We start from the raw sequence: 20,930 nt of genomic DNA on the forward strand, positions 1-20,930 counted from the left end.
TCAACTGGAAATTTCCAATTATCTTAGTAAAGGGGCCCATACATCAGCAATAACAATTTATTATTTCACAGATCCTGTGATTTTTTCCCCGCAGATATATTGTTTCCCCAATCTATCTGACTTTGCCCATACATTACAGATATTTTTCAATGATTTGCAGATCATTTTCAGTTAAACAGATCTGACAATCTTGAAAGACTCATCAGCTTACTAGAAACGGTCTGCAGATCTGCTGATTGTTACCCATACACTAGCAATCTACAGTCCCAACTGATATGTGAAATTAAACATGTTGAAAAACCTGATTTAACAATCCCAATCGATTTGTGAACGAAATCTGCAATCTGTAAACTCCATACAGTACAATGCCAATTTATTGACAGAATCATCTGCAAAACATCAGATTGTCCCAATTGATTACTGATATATGGGCCCCTTAAATCAAATAATTACATGTCATTCTATGGGGGTTAAAATAAAATGTCCTCAAATTAAACCAAAATCAACTTTTTTGTTGCTTTATACACCCCAAATTTCATCAGCGTATTTTTTCCCCTTTTTTAAAATTTTCCCTTTAAAAATTTCCAGTACTTTCCTTATGACCACTATATAACTATATATATATATATATATATATATATATACATACATACATACAGACACACATATACAGGTTGAGTATCCCATTTCCAAATATTCCCAAATACGGAATATTCCAAAATACGGTATTTTTGGGTGTGAGAGTGAGATACTGAAACATTTGTTTTCTGATGGCTTAATGTACACAAACTTTGTTCAATACACAAAGTTATTAAAAATATTGTATTAAATGACCTTCAGGCTGTGTGTATAAGGTGTATATGAAACATAAATGAACTGTGTATGTACACACACTTTGTTTAATGCACACAGTTATTAAAAATATTAGCTAAAATTACCTTCAGGCTGTGTTTATAAGGTGTATATGAAACATAAATGCATTCTGTGCTTAGACTTAGGTTCCATCACCATGATATCTCATTATGGTATGCAATTATTCCAAAATACGGAAAAATCTGATATCCAAAATACTTCTGGTCCCAAGCATTTTGGATATGGGATACTCAACCTGTATATATATATATATATATATATATATATATATATATATATATATATTAGTGAAAGGCACTCACAGGTCTTGTAATTTGTAAGCAGGTTATATACTTGTCCACCTCATTTTAGCAGGACACAGGCGGGACATACAAAATTTTATGTAATAAAATGAAACTTTGACCTGTATATGGACTGGAGTGTCCTGCTAAGATGAGGTGGACAAGTATATAACCTGCTGACGGATTACAAGACCTGTGAGTGCCGCAGCCTTTCACGGACTATATTTCTATATTACTGAAGGCAAATAAACCACCAACACCCACCTTCCCAGCTCTTTTAAGTAATTTACAATACAGGCAATACAATATATCTGCTGTAATGTAGGGGGCAACAAACAGATGTCAGCGAGGTCCCAGGCTTACAGCTTGCTAGGTTTAATGCAGGAGTAATGCCAGCCCTCACTGTACACTCTATTTAATCAAATTCCCTATTTTATTTAGTTTGCATTGACCGCTAATATATGGTACTTGGCACGCCACTCCAGTCGTGCACCCCCTAATAAAATGTGCTGCGCACGTCTATGATGACCACTAACAGCCTTCTGTATAGTTCTGCAAACAAAACTATCACTTTTGGGGGGTCTAGGAAGGTTTCCCCACTTTTTCATGCACTTCTCACACATTGCATACGGCCAACAATTAAAGTAATTAAGTAAACCATTGCTGTGAGTACCGCAAATAGGCATTTTGATTTGGACTGGAGAATTCTTGGGAGCGTACATTTGTGTGACTGCCTGCGAGTTTTGTGAAATAACCTGCAACTCACAACTAATTGGATTGCTCCCTATGTTGGGATACATCTTATTTTAAAAGACAGCAGACACAAAAGAAACATTAGAAATAAGAAAAGAAGTTACACGCATGTAGTAATAATAATAATACCTGGTAGCAGGTCCCAAGATCTTTCCCATTGGCTGTGAATGACAGTAGCCCCGCGGCCAGATCAACAAGGCACCCAATGTCAATATCTACACTGCTACGACTTGACCTCTGTGAGCCAGTAGAGAGGTCACCTCCCCACACCATATAACAATTGCTACGTTTAACACTGAAAGTTGCAAAGAAAACAAATTATAAAAAAAGAATAAACAGGACAGTGTTATTACTGTACAACAGTGTCAATAATGATATTACATGTAAATAATTGTGGTACAGGTGGAGTATCCCATATCCAAAAATTCCGAAATACGGAATATTCCGAAATACGGACTTTTTTGAGCGAGAGTGAGATAGTGAAACCTTTGTTTTTTGATGACTCAATGTACACAAACTTTGTTTAATACACAAAGTTATTAAAAATATTGTATTAAATGACCTTCAGGCTGTGTTTATAAGGTGTATATGTAACATAAATGCATTCTGTGCTTAGATTTAGGTCCCATCGACATGATATCTCATTATGGTATGCAATTATTCCAAAATACGGAAAAATCCGATATCCAAAATACCTCTGGTCCCAAGCATTTTGGATAAGGGAGACTCAACCTGTAATACATTCACTTGTAATGCGTATATTGAAGGCACAGTCACATTTAGCTCCAAGGATAGTGTAATTTATCAAAAGGACAGGTAAGGTGAGAAACCCACCCATTCCGGACTAGCATGCTGCAGCTTCGGGACATCTACGTATACAACAATAGTGTCGTACCTTTCATGCACCCTGCCTCTCTCGTCTCCTAAAGTGACAGTCACAGTGCAGTTCTTGTTCAAGTCAAAATTTTTGCTGTAGAAGTGGTAGTCAGGAGTCACCCATCCTACCCATACAGAAGATGGATCTTGACCAGCAAATATTCGAACAGAGTAATAATACAACTAAAAAAAAAGAGGAATATGTAACAACTGGAGATTATTTGAAAACATACAACAGATTCTTAAACTGTGGTTGAACCAAATTGAAAACAAATTATACTCTATTTCAATATGGTAGTGTAAAACAAATATTGTGCAACGCAAAGACGCAGAAGCTGAACATTTTATTTTGTAACCATGAATCTTTACATTGGATAACAAACAATCGAAATGATTAAAGACTCACAGTGGTAGTGTGTGAGGACGCTTCTTGAAGTTGGTTTCTAAAAACAGAATGTAAAAAAATGAATAAAAGCATAGTAAAGTTAAGTTTAATGTTTACATTTATATAAATGTTTACATTCTGCCTCTTGACCTATGATTGCTTGCTCATAACTGGCTGATATACTGTAGATTCATAAACAAGTCCGGCATAAGTGGGAAAAGTGGCTTTCATTTGGTGAAGGCATAAGCAATTGGGAATATGGGCAGCAAAGCACTGTACCGCTTCTGGAAGTGCTCCTCATTGTTGAAGGCGGAGTGGAACTCCACAGGCATACTCAGTCTGCAGTAGATCATATCTTCATTACTGTTCTGAGTACCAAAGGTCTTGTGTGTAACTTTCAAGCTTGGAGGGCTTTCTACAGTCCCATCTTTCCTTGTCACCTGAAAATCACAAAGTACACATGAACAAATTAAACATAAACACCTAGAAGCCTAGAAACGTTGGTTATACTCAGGGCCGTCTATTCATTTGGGCTCAATGGGCACTTGCCCAAGGGCCACAGGAGTCTAAAAGTCCTACGCTGATAGCTGAGGGTCCCCTCTTTCCAGGGGTACCAGATTTTTGAAAATCGTTCCTAGGAAACCAGAAACATCCGACTTCTAAGCAGTGGTCCCATCCAAGCTTGTTAGTTGCTCTTCCCAGCCAGATACTGTATCTCGGGTTCTGTCTGACTTAAGAGTTTTTCTGAGGGTATACTACAAAAGCTGGGACTCTCGCCTTTATGTGGATACTGGTAGTTTGTCTCTGCTATGTCCAGAACCAGACATATCAGACTTCCAGCAGCTGGTCCCTGCTCCAGCTCCACACGCCTGGAATGTAGTTTTCTATTTTCATTGGTGGATTGCTCTGCCTCCTGAACTCTGATCCCCAGTACCCCAGAAAGATGGGACTCTAGTGTTTTACCCCATTGAAAGCTAAGAAATCTATTTCCAGGAACTGGAGATATCTGCAGTCAAGCAAGCTGCCCTCCCACCAGAAAATTATGAATATTAAGCCCACTTCACTATCCACCCCACCCTGTGTATTAAACCCTGCCCTACCACCCTGTAAGTCATATACCGGGCACTTTCATTCAGCCCAATGCCCCTTCTACAGTTAAGTGTTCTCCCTCCCACTCCATCTCCCACCATCTGTGCAGTAAAAGAGTAATTAGCAGAAATTATAGCTCCAGGACCTACATGCTGAGCGGATGATAGAACACCCCCTACCGCTTGTGGTACATCAAAGCTGCCGCTGATAGCACCCCCCACCCCTACCGCTGCAGGGTGAGTAGGGGTCCCAATGTATTGCTTTGCCCAGAGGCATACACTGCTGTTAAGAAGGCCCTGCTTATACTGTATGTGGTCTGAATATATATGATGCATTTTTCTAAGCCCTCACATCTTCACTTGGTCTCTCTCAGTGGACCTCCTTGCTCTCCCATGTGAATGGAAGCTCACTTGATCTGGGTTTTCTGATTTCTCCAACTCCCCATTTCCCCACTCTGACCACCACCTGCTCTCTTTTAACTTATCTCTCTGCTTCTCCATCTCTACCTCCTAAGGCTACCATCACTAAGCATAACATTGAGGCTATTGACACCACTCCCTATCCTCCCTGTTCGACTCACTTCTCTCTCTTTTTTCTCTCTCTTATGCACTGAACAAGTCACTTCCTTATAATATGCATCCCTTACTTCTGCTCTTGACTCTGTCACTCCACCGACCACTATTCACCCTTGCAGATAAACACCTCAACCCTGGCACACAAAATGCACTAGAAACTGTAGCTGCAAAAAATGCTTACATACTACCGAGCAACAGTGGAGGAAATCACACTCTAAGGCAGACTTCCTCCATTTCAAAATTATGCTCTCATCCTTCATTGTTACCCGTTCCCTGTTGTACTTCAAGAATCTCATCTCCTCTCAGTCTTCCAACTCCCGGCACTTTTTTTCCCACTGTCAACTCCCTACTCCGCCCACCCTCATCTTCCCTCCTCACTCTCTGCTGTTGACTTAGCCACTTATTTTACATCCAAGATTAACTCCAGGGCAGGGATGTAATGAAGTCTGAGTTTGACGGCCGTGAGGGCTGCCGTCCAAACTAGGACTTTTTTTTTAAAAGGACGATCATGTACAAGCATGGTTTAGCCTTGTACATGATTGCACCTTTAAAAAAATGCCCAGATTCAGCTGGCATCCCGCACAGCCACTGAACTCGGACTTCATTACATCCTGACTCATACGTCAGGACATCACATCTCATCAGACCATCAGTAGCCAGCCATCTTCTTTCCCTTACCACCCCTCCCCATCCCTCTTACAAACTATGATATCTTTCTCCCATGTATCTGGTGTGGAAGTCATGACCCTCATCCATTCCCCCACCACCACCCCACATGACCCTATGTTCTCCTGCCTCCTCTGCTAACTCTCTCCTTCTGCATGTTCCCATCTTGCCCACCTCCTCAATCTCTCCCTCTCATCTGGCACTGTCCCCTCTACCTTCAAGTATGCACTGGTCTTCCCTATTCTTAAAAAACCTACCTTTGATCCATACACTCTCTCCAACTACCGACCAATATCTCTCCTGTCTTTTGCCTCCAAATTCCTTGAGCATACTGTCGACATCCGCCTTACTGCCTTCGTTTCCTTCCACTCACTGCTTGACCCATTCCAGTATGGCCTCTATCCTATCCACTTCTCTGAAACTGCCCTCACAAAAGTTTACAATTACCTCCTTCCTGCTAAATCCAAGGGCCAATACTTTCTGTTTAGTCTCCTTGACCTCTCTGCTGCTATTTACACTGTGGACCACCCTCTCCTTCTGCAAATCATTCACTCCCTTGGTCTGTATGATACTCTTCTGGCTGTCCTCTTACCTCTCTGACCATTCCTTCTTTGTCTCCTCTCATGACTCCCCCCCCCCCCCCCCACACACACACTTCCACTAACTGTAGGCGTCGCCCAAGATTCTGTTCTTGGTGATCTCTTTCTCTCTCTCTCTCTCTCTCTCTCTCTCTCTCTCTCTCTCTATGGGAGGGGGGGGGGGGGGGGATTCAAATGTTTGAAAAGTTGGTTGGGTGTCTGTTTTTTCCTGTCTATCAGATAGGAAAAAAACAGATACCCAACTGACTTTTCAGACATTTGAATTCCCCCCTATATGTCCTCTTTAGGTGAGCTCATTAGCTCTTTTGACTTACAATACAATCTCTAAGCTGATGATTCACAAATTTACCTTTTCCCCCTGACCTCTCCCCACTGGTATCTCCAAGTGTCTCTCTGCTATCTCTGCTTGGATGTCCCAGTGCTTTCTTAAACTTAACATGGCTAAGACTGTGCTGATCATCCTCCTAGCCTCCACACAACCTTACCTCCAACAATTTCATTATCTATTGATGGCACTACTATCTCCTCTAAACCCAAGCGGGCTCTCTTGGAGTAATTCCCCTCCTTCAAACCACACATTCACTAACTCTCACAAACTTGCCATTTTAATTTCAAAACTATTTCCAGGATCAGGCAATTTCTCACCTAGGATACTACTGAGACCCTTATCCACTCACTGGTCATCTCAAGACTGGACTAGAATAATCTCCTTCTACAGTATCTGGCATCCCTGACAAATGCCTCTCTCCACTCCAATCTATCCTCAATGCTGCAGTCCGGCTCATACGTCCACCTCCCCACTCTTACAAGCCCTTTCTTTTCAGAATCCAATGAATGCTTCTCACACTCACTTGCAAAAGCCTCACCACTCCTCTACCATTTACATCTCTGACCATATCTCCATTTACACTCCCACCCGTCCTCTTCGCTCTGTTAATGCATGCAGCCTCTCCTGCCATTATTCATGTGCTGCTGCTTACTGTATCGCTGGGATTCTCTACCTCTCGCTCTCAGACCCTCCATCTCTCTATAAAACTTTAAATGGGCTACCAAGACCCACTTCTTCACCAAACCCAGTCAACTCTCCTACTAACCCTCTTGTATACACTCACTGTCTCTACCCCTTCTGTGTCACCCGTGTCAGTCTGCCCCCCCCCCCCCCACACACACACACACTTTAGAATGTAAGCTCTCACAAGCAGGGCCCTCTTCTCTCAAGTGATTTTCCTTCTCTTACTTAAACCATCTTCTATTCCATATGCCTTTTGATGGCACCAAATCCCTCGGTTACTTATTTCAGTGATGCTTGTTTCAGTGTCATCTGCTGATGCAGTTATGTTTATACTGTATACCCTGTACTTATCCTATATTGTCTTGAACTGTAAGTCATGGTTTTCTTGTTTTGCTTATTTATGTACTCTGTATTTGGGTGTTGGCCCCATATAAAGGATAATAATAATAATAATAATAATAATATATAATGAACATTTTTGTACCAAAAATTTAGAATACTGGTAGAAATAAAGCAAATCTACTATGAAATAGAATGTAGCACCAGAGAGAGCTTGAAGAGATATTATGCAATGAAAAGATAACCATGACATTTATATGTAGCAAACAAAGCAAAAGCAGCACTACTGTATGTCTAGTGTTTCCAGCTAGGACTAGGGCTGGCCATCAGATGGTACACCTTTGATGGTCTCCCATCCTTGGTGCCATTAGTACATTATATTGATGGCATAAGATCATAGACGAAAATCCACTGATGGTTTGAACAATCGACGAGCATCACTACTGTGGGTCAGGTGTTTATGGTGGACCAATCAGGAAAGGGATCAGTGCTAAATGGCACAATCAGGAGTGGGGATAAGCGCAATGCACCATAATCAGTAAACAAAACATGCTGCATCTCTGCCGTCAATGACAGAAAGATATCGCCCTCCGCCAACAATGGCAAAACAATCGTGGCAAACCACTGATAATTACTAACCACCAATAGTCATCCTTACCTAGTACTCACTACAGACTCTCCATATTGTGTTATCACAGTATTCTTTAACGAGTTATTGAAGAACAGTGAAAATAGTAGTGAAGAATCACAATGAAGTGCAAAGTATTGCATAACAAGTAGAAACAGACATCTTAATTACCTCAATATGAGGATGATCTTTTGGCACATTGACAAATGTTGGTAAGCGTTTGCTGAACCACATGGCAACATCTCTGTTCATATTGACAGCAAAGGGTTGGAAGCCTTCCTGCAGGCCGCACATTGTGTAATATTTGAAGGTGCTGGCATCTTTTCCAAAGTTCATGCGACCAATCTGAGACAACCCAAGGCAGCAGACAGGAACAAAACCTGCAGAAAACATGCACAGGAAGTAGGCTATGAAAGGTTGAACAGATGGTAAGCTCTGCAGTAAAATGTGGTAAGCAATCTGTTGGTAGAACTTCAGTCTTGTTGTCAATGTGGAATTATATCTAGTGCATTCAGAAACATTATCAATAAGTATATCTCATTGCTGGTAGATTAAACCTTCCATGTTGAATAAAAAACATTTCATCTTGACAAACTCCCGACTCAGCAAAAAACAAGGCACATAAAAGATATTCTAAATGCATTCTGTTCAACATGCGGGTGTTATGCCTGTGTATCATTTGAGGACAATGGTCCTAATCCAGACCTGATCGCTCACTAGGGTTTTTTTGCACTGCTGCAAGCAGATAGTCAACACCCATAGGGGAGTGTATTTTAGCTGTGCAAGTGTGTGAACGCCTGTGCAGCCGAGCAGTACAAAAAAGTTTTGTGCAGTTTCTGAGTATCCCAGGACTTACTCAGCCGCTGCGATCACTTCAGCCTATCCGGGGGCCGAAATTTGACGCCAGACACCCGCCCTGCAAACGCTAGGACACGCATACGTTTTTCCAACCACTCCCAGAAAACGGTCAGTTGATACCCAGAAACGCCTTTTTCCTGTCAATCTCCTTGCGATAGGCTGTGCGAATGGATTCTTCGCCCAGCAACGATCTGCTTTGTAGCCGTACGACACGACTGCGCATTGCGGTGCATACGCATGAACAGTTCTGACCTGATCGCAGCACAGCAAAAAATCCTAGCGTGCAATCAGGTCTGAATGACCCCCAATGTTACTTAATTAAAACAGCTCTCTCAAAACTGCTGTAAGGAAACTACTTGGGCGACAACCAGAGCTCATTTATTGTCGAGTCATTAGGCAAATGTACTGTCATGGATGAATTAGTGATATACATTTAGCAAGTTAAAGAATACATTATTATCCGGAAATGTGGACTTTCATTTATTTGAGCAGCAATTAATATGCTGGTTTCTGATGGAATATGGCAGTGTGCAGATAAAACAATTCTAAAAGCATATCCCAATCTGTAACATATGACTGTTTAACAGAATAAAAAGTGCTTTTCCAAGTAAAGTGAAACTACAAATGATGCACCCTAGTACTTGTTTCCACCTGGATCACTGTGCTCATTGTCCTCTGATGCTATATATTACCGCTCACATTGTGCCTTTATCAGTTTACCAAAGAGCTATTTAAATGTCTACTAGCTGAAGTGCCTGGGTTTAAATCTTTAAGTTAGTAAGTTATCAATACGTGGGCTGTAACTACCAACATTTAAAAAAAAATTAGCAGCTCTTCCAACACACCCATGAGGTGGCTGTCAAGTTTATATTGTTTATTTTTTTGTGGGTGTCACCAGTAGCCCTAATCCCCAGCTTTCCTTTCTGTTCAGTTTTATAATCACTTTTACACTGCGAGATGGTTTTAACGTTTTCCTTCTATTATCAATGTTGCTATTCCAAGGCTTTTGGCATACCTCCCACTTTTCTGTCCCATGAAGTCAGGACCCTTGCTCACCGAAGGCGCGGGTGCCCAAAAAAGGGCATGGTGTCAGTCGGGAGGGTGTGGCCTCTTGTAATGGGGGCGTGGCTGGGTAGCGCAACACTAACTTTTGCATTTTCTAAGGCGTGGCCAGCTCTCCCTGAGCAGCTGGCCAGCCCCTGGCTCACCTCCCTGCTATGTATAGATGCGGTGTGCGTGCGCACGTATCTATTCAGCGATCACCGGCTGTATAGATGCATAGACCAACTGCCCTCGCCCGCAGGACACTGCGACCCGCGGGTGGGACAGCGGGACAGTGTCTGAATAATGGGACTGTCCAGCGGGAATCGGGACAGTTGGGAGGTATGCTTTTGAGTTCACATGTTTTGTCTTCTTACCTCCATTTCTGTCAGTTATTTTAGTTAATTGATTTATGGTTATATCAGTCAGTTATTTCAGGTCATTTAATTAAAGTTATTTCTGTCAGTTATTACGGTTCTTTACAGTTTCATCTAAATCCATCCAGTGGAAGGCCCAGAACAGGCTCCCTGTGTCAAAGTTCTGTCTGGCGTACACCAACGGAAGGTCCGACCAGGACCTCAACCCATTAGTATGTCTTTTTGGACCCGATGTTACCACTCGTGGAAGTTTTAATCCAAATCCATCCAGTGGAAGGACCGGAACAGGCTCACCAGGTCAAAGCTCTGCCTGATGGACACTAACAAGGGGTCCAACCAGGACCCCAAACCCCTAGTATGCATTCTGGGATCCAATATGACCATTCTGTGAAGTTTTTATCCAAATCCATTAAGTGGAAGGAGCAAAATAGGCTCCCTGGGTCAAATATCTGCCCAGAGTACATCAACGGGAGGTCTGACTGGGACCTAAACCCCTCTATTATGTTTTCTGGGATCCAATGTTACCACTCTGAAGTTTTCATCCCAATCCATCCAGTGGAAGGGTCAGACCTGGTTCCTCGGGTCAAAGTTCTGCCCAGCATACACCAATGGGAGGTGCGACAGAGAACCCAACCCCCTAGTATGTCTTCTGAGATTCTGATTACTAGGACCCTAACAACCCTAAAAACTGTCCAGGATCCAACTGGACCACCTTGTGTTGGTTTAATTTCAATCGGTACAGGGGTGTCCAAATGTATACCCAGACAGACGAACAGACCAATGAATTTTAGATATAAGACTAGTTAAAAGCCAGTAAAAATGACTGACACAAGGGCCAGATTATAGGTGAGGCAGTCGCCACTCACACCGGAGCTGCCAGGTTTCTGGAACTCCTGCTGCTGGGAGCCAGGGGTCTATCATGCTGAGTGTGTGTGTGTGCGTGTGCGTAGGTGTGTGCCAATGGCGCACCACAGAGGTGAGGAGCAGCGTTAGCTTTTTATATATATATATATATATATATATATATATAGATGTCAACATCATAGTATAGCACTAAACACTTAATTGCAAAAACAACATAACTCCCTAGGTGTGCTCAGTTATCCCCACTCAAGTACAGTAGTCCGGTATTATTGCTTAAAGTCACTTTGAGATATTAAGTTTGGATAAACGTCACCTTCCTTAATTAATAATTTGGGATAATATGCATTATGTCCAGCAGTTAGAACATATTTGCTGAGTTTATCTGTGAAAGCTCCAGAGGGGGTAGCTATATCCAATGGGTGAAAGTTTTTCATAATGCTTTGTGTGCTGGTTTCACTTCCTGGCAACCTGGTGGAGTCAAGAAAGTGACTGATATTCTATTGCTAGAATGCTATAACCGGGCACTCTCCAATTATATTATATATATATATATATATATATATATATATATTTTTTAATTTTTTTTTAATTACACACACATAAACCATAAGATGCAATCACCAGGAACTTCTAATTATTTATTATTATTTCTCTGTCCCAGTCTCTCTGTGGTTATGTCTTGAAGAAGGTCACGCTGGATGACCGAAACGTCGACTCTATGTGGTAATTTGTGAGTAATAAAGGCTGCTCTGCTTTTGAATAATGAAAAGTTCCTGGTGAGTGCATCTTATTTTTGATATATTGCAAGTATTTCTTGCGGATGCATTGGATGAGCACCCTAGGCGAATGCAAAGGATATGATCAAGAGTGCCAACCTACCCATGGAATATATTAAGTGGGCTTGACGGCTTGCTTTGGCTGTGCACCCAAGGGATTTACAGTTCTGAGATTGTTTAAATATCTTAGTGTGGATTCTCTTAAATAATGGTCCACTGGAAGAACTTATTGCACTAAGAGTTTCTTCTGTGTATATATTTAGATTTTTTTTTACTTTTGATTTTTTTCAGTAGTGGATGTGTTGTTTTTTGTTTTTTTAGACATCTTGGGGTAATTAGATGTAATTTCTGTAATTTGTAGTATATTCTGAATTTTTAATGATGTAGTTCTATACAGTTAGCGGTTGTTACAATTAACCATTTGAAATATGTCTGTTTTGGCCGGCTTCTTCAGCGATACATTGTTAAGTGAAGCAGAAAATGCTCAGATCAGCTTGACTGATGACAATGCTAATTGAGTATTATCTGAACAAATTGAGTTCAATACGCAACCTAGTCAGCCTCCATCAGACTTGTACAATAAACTAAATAGACTCAAGAAAAAAGAAACAGACCTTATCTTGCACGGTCAATTCTTTCGGAGTATTACCATACTAAACACATTCCCAGAGGTTCTCAGATTAATAACATCCTGACAACAGGGAGTTTTTGCAGCCACTTGTGCAGTATTCTTAAAAAATGTTCTTTAGATCTTCTCCTACTGTTTTTCGAAGAGGTAGGGATTGAATTTAAGAAAACTAGGGATCATATTACCTCTTTCAATAAAGATTACACACCTGTTTTAACCTCAGATAAGACCGAACCTTGGCTTGAAAAGCTTCAGAATCAGATAGATAACTACAAGGCTGATATCATTATGTACTCTGTTGCATAGAAGTCACTGGGATCCTCTCTGTTGCATAGACGTCTATGGGGTGCTCTCTGTTGCATAGAGGTCACTGGGGTGTTCTCTGTTGAATAGACGTTATTGGGATGCTCTCTGTTGCATAGAAATTACTGGGATGTTCCTGGATGTTCCTGATTGCACAGAAGTCACTGGGATAGTCTATGTTGCATAGAAATCACTGGGATAGTCTCTGTTGCATAGAAATCACTGGGATAGTCTCTGTTGCATAGAAATCACTGGGATGGTCTCTGTTGCATAGAAATCACTGGGATGGTCTCTGTTGCATAGAAATCACTGGGATGGTCTCTGTTGCATAGAAATCACTGGGATGGTCTCTGTTGCATAGAAATCACTGGGATGGTCTCTGTTGCATAGATATCACTGGGATGGTCTCTGTTGCATAGAAATCACTGGGATGCTCTCATCACAGTAACCTGTTACATATGGTTGTAACCATTTCTTGGTCAGGTTGATGAGGTCATGCATTTGTGAGCGGAAAAGTTTGTCTTTTGAGTACACCCAGCAATGCACTCATTGTGCTCGGACTGCCATGTAACTCCCAGACAAGTCAGGATTTCTGTTTTTACCTTCTCATAGTCCAGAGCATCTGCAGTGCTTAAGTCAAAATAAGTATTTTTGATTCGCCTGAGAGAAAGGGTGCCAGCAGGCCAGCCCACTGTTCTTTGGGCCAGCTCTCCGCTTGGCAGTTCTCGCAAATGTGGTCAGATACGCCTCCACATCATCAGCCAGTAATTTTTGTAGGACAGGGTCAAAGGGTCGACATGAGAATGTTTGATGCAAAAAAATGGTTGACACACATTTTGGGGGTTATTTTGTATAGTTTTTTCATCTGGGACCACCATTTATAGAAATGCATCCCCACACTTCGGGCGCAGTGTCTCACTCTGCTCTGCTTGCCACAAGGTTACTACAGGTTATGATTTGTGACATGGATAGTCACGGATGGAAAAAGTCCAAAAACATCGCTTAGTGATGGAAGAGGTTAAATACTTGGGATTTACCATAGGTAGAGGTCTGATTAAGCCCCAACTGAACAAAAACTGAGGCTATCCAAAACTGGCCCCATCCGGTAAATACAAAACAAGTGAGAGCATTTTTGGGACTCACCGGGTATTAGCGATGGTTCATTCCTAATTTTGCCAACATAGCAGTTCCTTTATTAGACCATACCAAAGTAAACAATCAAATATGGTGAAATGGAACCCTGAGGCAAAACAAGCATTTCAGGCATTAAAAGTTGATAACACCAGAGTTTTCTAAAGAATTTGTAGTTCAGACGGCTGTCTCAGTGGTAGGTGCCATATTGTCCCAAAACAGAGATGAGGATAAGCACCCCATTATTTATTTGAGTAGAAAACTCAATGAGTATGCTATTGGTAAGCTATTGTGGGAAAAAAACGTTGGCCATTAAGTGGGCATTAGACACTTTGAGATATTACCTCTTGGGCAACCAGTTTAAACTGGTGACGGATCACGCTCCATTAAAATGGATGTGTTTACATAAAGGCCAGAATTGCCAGAGTAACAAGATCGATTTTAGCATTGCAAGACTTTACATTTACTGTGGAGCATAGGCAGTACACAACTAGCCAATAGAGATGCATTGGCCTGCATCTTCTGATTAGGGGCTACAAGTGTTCCACCCCTTGGGTCGAACAGGGGGAGGTCGGAGATGTGTGACAAGAGCACTAGAATAGAATTATAAGGCAGGTATATTTGCCCAAGGTTTCTAACCTATGTGTTTTAAAACCTCATGTGTGTTTGCTGAGAGCTTTTTGGCTTTTGGTAAAAGTCCGTTAAGGGGTCTTGAGGTATGGATGTGAGAAGGTAGGGTGGCTCCATCCATTAGGCCCAGTTCAGGTCTTAGGCCCTGTTGGTCTCACAGAGGCTAGTTAGTAATATCAGCTGCATGAGAGTGTTATAAGGCTGTCAGCACGGTCACTAGGTCTCTCACAGTGCCTGGGGATAAAGGAGACTGCAGAGTCTTTGTGATGGAAATTTGCTACTGAAAACAAGTGAGCTATGCTTGGTATAACTTCTTGTGTTTCTTTGTGAGTTAGGAATGACTTGTTTTTAGTTTAGTGCCAGATGGCAATGTATTTATTTTGTTCTTTTAATTTGTTTTGCTGCTTAATAAAACTGGTTGATGCCAGTTGCACCTGAAACCTTGGAGTTGTGTGATCTCTTGGCTGCTGTGCACGGCCATCTACCACATGAGATGGTACCTGTTCCCCTAACCCTCTTACACTGGTAAAACCATGTTGCAGTGCAAGGGGTGCAAATATATGTTGTTACTTTTTGCGTGCAGGCTAAATACCGTTGGATTTTGCATGTAACCCCCAAATGCTGGACAGCTTCACTTCATTCTACAATTTAGATCAGCGTTTGAACACGCCACCTACAAATCTAAATATATCTTAAGCCACCTGCAGTGCAACATGGTTTTGCCAAGGTGCATAGTTACTTGCTCTTATTTGCTTTCCTCTCAACTTAGAATCAGGGCCTATGATAATTACTAATAAAATACTATTAATAAATCAATCCTTAGGTGAGAATTATAGAATGAATGCCTTTTTTCCGTTCCTACAAAAATCATGTCGGTCAGTTGCCAAATCTGGTCAGGCATATATCTAATTCTACATGGTATATGTAGAATTAGATTTAAAAAACACTATCCATATATAGCTTAAAACATCTTCGAATGGCCAGGGAAATACAATAAACATTCTAGTATATGCAATGATCAAGGGTAATTTTTTTGATTACTTCTTACTACATTTTTAAACAGTAACAATAGTACCTCCTGCTACTGTTACTGTTTGAAAATGTAACAAAGTAATTTAGAAAATTAACAGTTATTATTGCATATGCGTCTATATTGGGAAGGGGAGATAGGGACAGAACAAAGGGGCAGATGTATTAACCTGGAGAATGCATAAGGAAGTGATAAACCAGTGATATATGCAAGGTGATAAAGGCACCAGCCAATCAGCTCCAATATGTAAATCAACAGTTAGGATCTGATTGGCTGGTGCCTTTATCACCTTGCACATATCACTGGTTTATCACTTCTTTATGCCTTCTACAGGTTAATACATCTGCCCCAATGATACATACAACAGGGTATCTGCTACCAATAGAAGCAATGTGCAAAGAACATGTAACAGAATTAACTGGAAACATCAATCTTTGGCAGGGCTGGACCGGCCCACCTCCTCCTCTAGGGATCAGGCTCCAGACTGTGCACTTGAATTATAAATATGTAACCTTATACTGCACAGGACTGTCGTGTATTTTCTACAGTGTATTGTGGTTATTAATCTGGTACATTATCATGCATGCACTATATATATATATATATATATATATATATATATATATATATATATAGTGCATGCATGATTCTATATATATATATATATATATATATATATATATATATATATATATATAGAGAGAGAGAGAGAGAGAGAGAGAGAGAGAGAGAGAGAGAGAGAGAGAGAGAGGGATGAGCCTCACAGAATGGAACAATAATTGCACTTGATTGTGATTCACTCTCAGAGTGCCGCTGCATGTTAGAAGTGGTCTGTATATAACTATTGTTTTCGGATGGCACCTGAGCATTATTAATAACATCAGCAGGGGGAGTGCCAATCCTCTTGCAGCATTATATATATATATATATATATATATACACACTTTTTTTTTTTTTAAGGGTCGCAGACCGTGCACTCTCTAATGGTTAGGCAAACCAATGTGGTGGCTGGCACACCCACTCCGCAGACTGACCGTACCCCTAAACATGGGCCCCTACCCCTGTATTCCCCGGGTGGGCCCTTTATGCCCCAGTCCAGCATTGGCCATTGGTGTATTTAAAAAGGAGAAGCAGATCTGGTTTTCTACTTTGTGTTCAGATAGTCGTTACTCTTGTTTTGAATTTCCTTTTGATTTCTTTTGTACTCAAGTTCTCTGTCATATATCACTATTTGGATTGGGTGTACCCATTCATACACTAAATTTGTCTTATCCTTGATCTATACAGTATGTGTGCATGCATGGCCTCGACCTCCCCCTCTTTTACTTCTTACTTTGTATTATTATATGTCGCTCTTTGTGTATAGTCCATTCTCCCATTTTTTGCTATACGTCATGATGTACAAAATTTATTTCAACAAATAAACAGTGTATTGAAAAATGAAAGAAGAAGTAGAACTTAATGGTGTATAATGGAGGATGGATGCTAGAGATATACTGTATACCATTCTATGAGTGAGCCAGAAATTATGATAGTCCCATATACCAAGACATCAATTACTCTCAGTCCATGTATGTGCTGACAAAGCATTTAAATAATTTTAAGATGTAAGAAAATGCAGTGATCTGCTTCTATACTGAATGAAACCCTTACAATTTCTGATTCAGAGTACTGACCACATAACACAGTAAGGAGATACAATTAGTAAACTAGTACTGTACTATTTAGTGACTTATTCTTAGAGGTAGTCTAATGACAATAGGACCAATTGCTGTAACAGATTGCTACAGAACATGGGTCCTCATTCCGAGTTGATCGCTAGCTGCCACTGTTCGCTGCGTAGCGATCAGTTAAAAAAATGGCAAAACTACGCATGCGTATGGGCCGCAATGCACACGTGCGGAGTACAGGTACAAAGTGCATTGTTGTTTTGCATTGCTTCTAGCGACGTATCCATTCGCACAGCCCATCGCAAGGAGATTGACAGCAAGAGGGAGTTTCTGGGTGTCAACTGACCGTTTTCTGGGAGTGGTTGGAAAAACGCAGGCTTGTCCAGGCGTTTGCAGAGCAGGTATCTGACGTCAATTCCGGGACCTTCATCACAGCAATCATCGCACAGGATTAGTAACTACGGGGCTGGTCTTGTTTTGCACAAAATGTTTTTGTACCGCTCGGCTGCACAGGCGTTCGCACTCTTGCAAAGTGAAAATACACTCCCCCGTGGGCGGCGACTATGCGTTTGCACGGCTGCTAAAAATAGCTAGTGATCAACTCGTAATGAGGGCCATTGTGCTACTTAGTCACCACTTTTCCTGGATCATTCATTGTGCATTTGTTGGAGTGCAGCACAGATATTACCATTGGAAAACTACTGTCAGGTCTGTAACTGTGTCTGTTCTCGGAGGGGGCACTAGTGGCTCAGTGGTGGTGCTGTGGAGGAAATCAGGAGGCTGCAGTAAGTTCCTATGCATGTGCGCAATGATGTTTTATTTAGCACACAGAGATATGAACATCAACTGGAGCAAATGGCAATACAGATGGTTGAAACTGACAGAGGTATAATAACAGTCACAGGTAATAGGCTGGTCTGGAAACCAGTGTGATTAGCAAACAGTGATGATCGGCCAGGAAGCCGAAGGCGAACATCGATGGCTGGCTCGGAAGCCGATGGAAAACAGGATCAATATGTTGTAGGTAAGTAATGCAACCGATGGCAATATATACAGGCAATAAGTAACTCCGGTAATCAGTATGGAAACCGGCAGCAGTAGAGTCACACAGTCAGTAGATATGCACAAAGTCCACAAAGCCAAGCAAGGCTATAGCAGGAGACAGTTGGTAATTCACAAGCTGGTTGTTTTAAGTGCTGGATGCTATAGCACAGTGCTGAATGCAGAGTAACAACACACAGGTGAGAATGATGAGGCAGCACCTGGAGAGAGTCTCTTACTGCATATAGAAGTGGAAGCTGACTGTGGAAGTAGTTGTAGCAGAGCTGGATGGCTGGTGCCTGTAGTTCCATGGAGACACTGGAGCTAGGAAATCACTGGAGACAGAAGACTGGTGCCAGGAGACGCTGTGCACTGGATGTGACGCGTTGTTCAAGGCGATGAGACTGAGCCGATGTTCTGGATTTATACCCCCTGGTCAGCAGGCATTGGATGCTTGAATCATGTGTGCAGACACAGCGCAGGATGGGGTGTTACAGGTCAGCTGACCGCAAGTGTCATGGCGGTGCCCGTGATGTACAGATGGTGGGCACACAGCGGAGTACACGCTGGATGGACTTCAGGGGTACACAGTGACAATGGGTATTGCGCTCCGCAGACAGGGTATTCATGCAGCAACTAACTGGGGCCGTGACCTCCGGAGGCCTGCACACCAGCGCGCTGGTAAGTGAGATACCACTGAACGCTGATTCCGGACAAATGCGCGTTCCCATGGGTCGTCAGTGACATCTCCCAATTGGACCTGCATGCAGCTCAATCTAGAGATATCGGTAGTCAGGCCCCCACCGGCTCTGCCGGCATCGGCAAGTGTGTACGCACTTGTTGATGCCAGCTTCCCCATCAGGTCCCGTCGCCCATTACACTTGCTCTGACCGAGACCAGAGCAGCCTCCTTTAGAGTAATGCTGCCGATAGGCAAAGAGCTATGTGCCTAAATGCACACACAGCATGACCGCAGAACATATTGTTATTGCATTGCTGTTTTGGGGTGTATAGGGAAATTTTTAACAAGAATATTTAATTTTGTAGTAATTGTTGCAGTCAGCTGAGAAAAACGTAAATTTAAACTTCTTTTAGCGAATATTCATTTGTTATTACAAATTCTTTTCAGTCACATTAAGGTCCCATGCAAAGGCTCTCTTGCCATACATCTTATAATATTTAAATATATCATCTGATCCAAAGATGCCTGAGTAGCAATCTTGAAATTTTATATTGCAAACAGCTTTATCATTACATATTTTAGCAAATAATAGGATTTGAATTATCTAACGGTAAATCCTTTTCTCGTAGTCCTTAGAGGTTGCTGGGGTCCACATTAGTACCATGGGGTATAGACGGGTCCACCAGGAGCCATTGGCACTTTAAGAGTTTGATAGTGTGGGCTGGCTCCTCCCTCAATGCCCCTCCTACCAGACCCAGTCTAGAAACTGTGCCCGAGGAGACGGACATCTTTGAGAGAAGGATTTTACACAGATAGTGGCGAGATTCATAGTGTTCATTCTAGCACCCTGCACCTTTCAAAATCCATGCAGTTCTCCTTTCCTGCATGGGGTGTCGCTCTCTGCTCTGGTGCTTCTCAGAACACTCTGGTCTGTATCTCAGCACTGAAATACAGACCTGAGTGTGCTGAGAAGCACCAGAGGAGAGAGCGACACCCCAGGCAGGAAAGAGGAACTGCACATGTTTTGAAAGGTGCAGGGTGCTAGAATGAACACTAGATTCATACCAGCTCACACACAAGGCAAACCAAGCTAACTAGCTTGAAACATCAGCAACGGCTGAACAATATTACTTACCAAGTAACAAAAGAGTACTTACCAAGAACTAAGCAGTACTGAACTAAGTAACCACTGCAGGATAACGAAGAGCTGGCCGGGCGCCCAGCATCCTCTACGGACTACGAGAAAAGGATTTACCGGTAGGTAATTAAAATCCTATTTTCTCTTACGTCCTAGAGAAGTGATGGCTAACCTTGACACTCCAGCTGTTGTTGAACTACACATCCTAGCATGTCCTGCATCAATTTTAGCAAGGCAAATAGAAAAACTGTAGCTGGGCATGCTGGGATGTGTAGTTAAACAACAGCTGGAGTGTCAAGGTTAGCCATCACTGTCTTAGAGGATGCTGGGGTCCACATTAGTACCATGGGGATGTACCAAAGCTCCCAGAACGGGAGGGAGAGCGCGGAGGCTCCTGCAGAACTGATTGACCAAACTTCAGGTCCTCAGAGGCCATCGATCTTGTAGAACTTTGCAAATGTGTTCGACCCAGACCAAGTAGTCGCTCGGCAAAGCTATAAAGCCGAGACACCCCGGGCAGCCGCCCAGGAAGAACCCACCTTACGAGTAGAGTGGGCCTTAACAGACTTAGGACACAGCAATCCTGCCGTAGAATACGCATGCTGGATAGTGAACCTGATCCAGCGAGAGATCGTCTGCTTAGAAGCAGGACACCCAAGTTTCTTGGGATCATACAGGAGAAACAG

The 20,930-nt window shown here is 42.1% G+C and overlaps 1 protein-coding gene across 1 annotated transcript in view; it reads right to left on the bottom strand.

Moving 5' to 3' along the window:
- The window catches only part of RYR3 (ryanodine receptor 3), a 1,295,770-nt gene that overhangs the window by 501,591 nt on the left and 773,249 nt on the right, over positions 1 to 20,930 (bottom strand). The window contains 5 exon segments of the mRNA XM_063948019.1: positions 2,037 to 2,202; positions 2,803 to 2,966; positions 3,190 to 3,226; positions 3,448 to 3,608; positions 8,248 to 8,456. Of these exon segments, the coding sequence (XP_063804089.1) occupies positions 2,037 to 2,202; positions 2,803 to 2,966; positions 3,190 to 3,226; positions 3,448 to 3,608; positions 8,248 to 8,456 (737 nt within the window).

This window comes from Pseudophryne corroboree, chromosome 12 (genome assembly GCF_028390025.1).
Source record: "Pseudophryne corroboree isolate aPseCor3 chromosome 12, aPseCor3.hap2, whole genome shotgun sequence".
NCBI lineage: Eukaryota > Metazoa > Chordata > Amphibia > Anura > Myobatrachidae > Pseudophryne > Pseudophryne corroboree.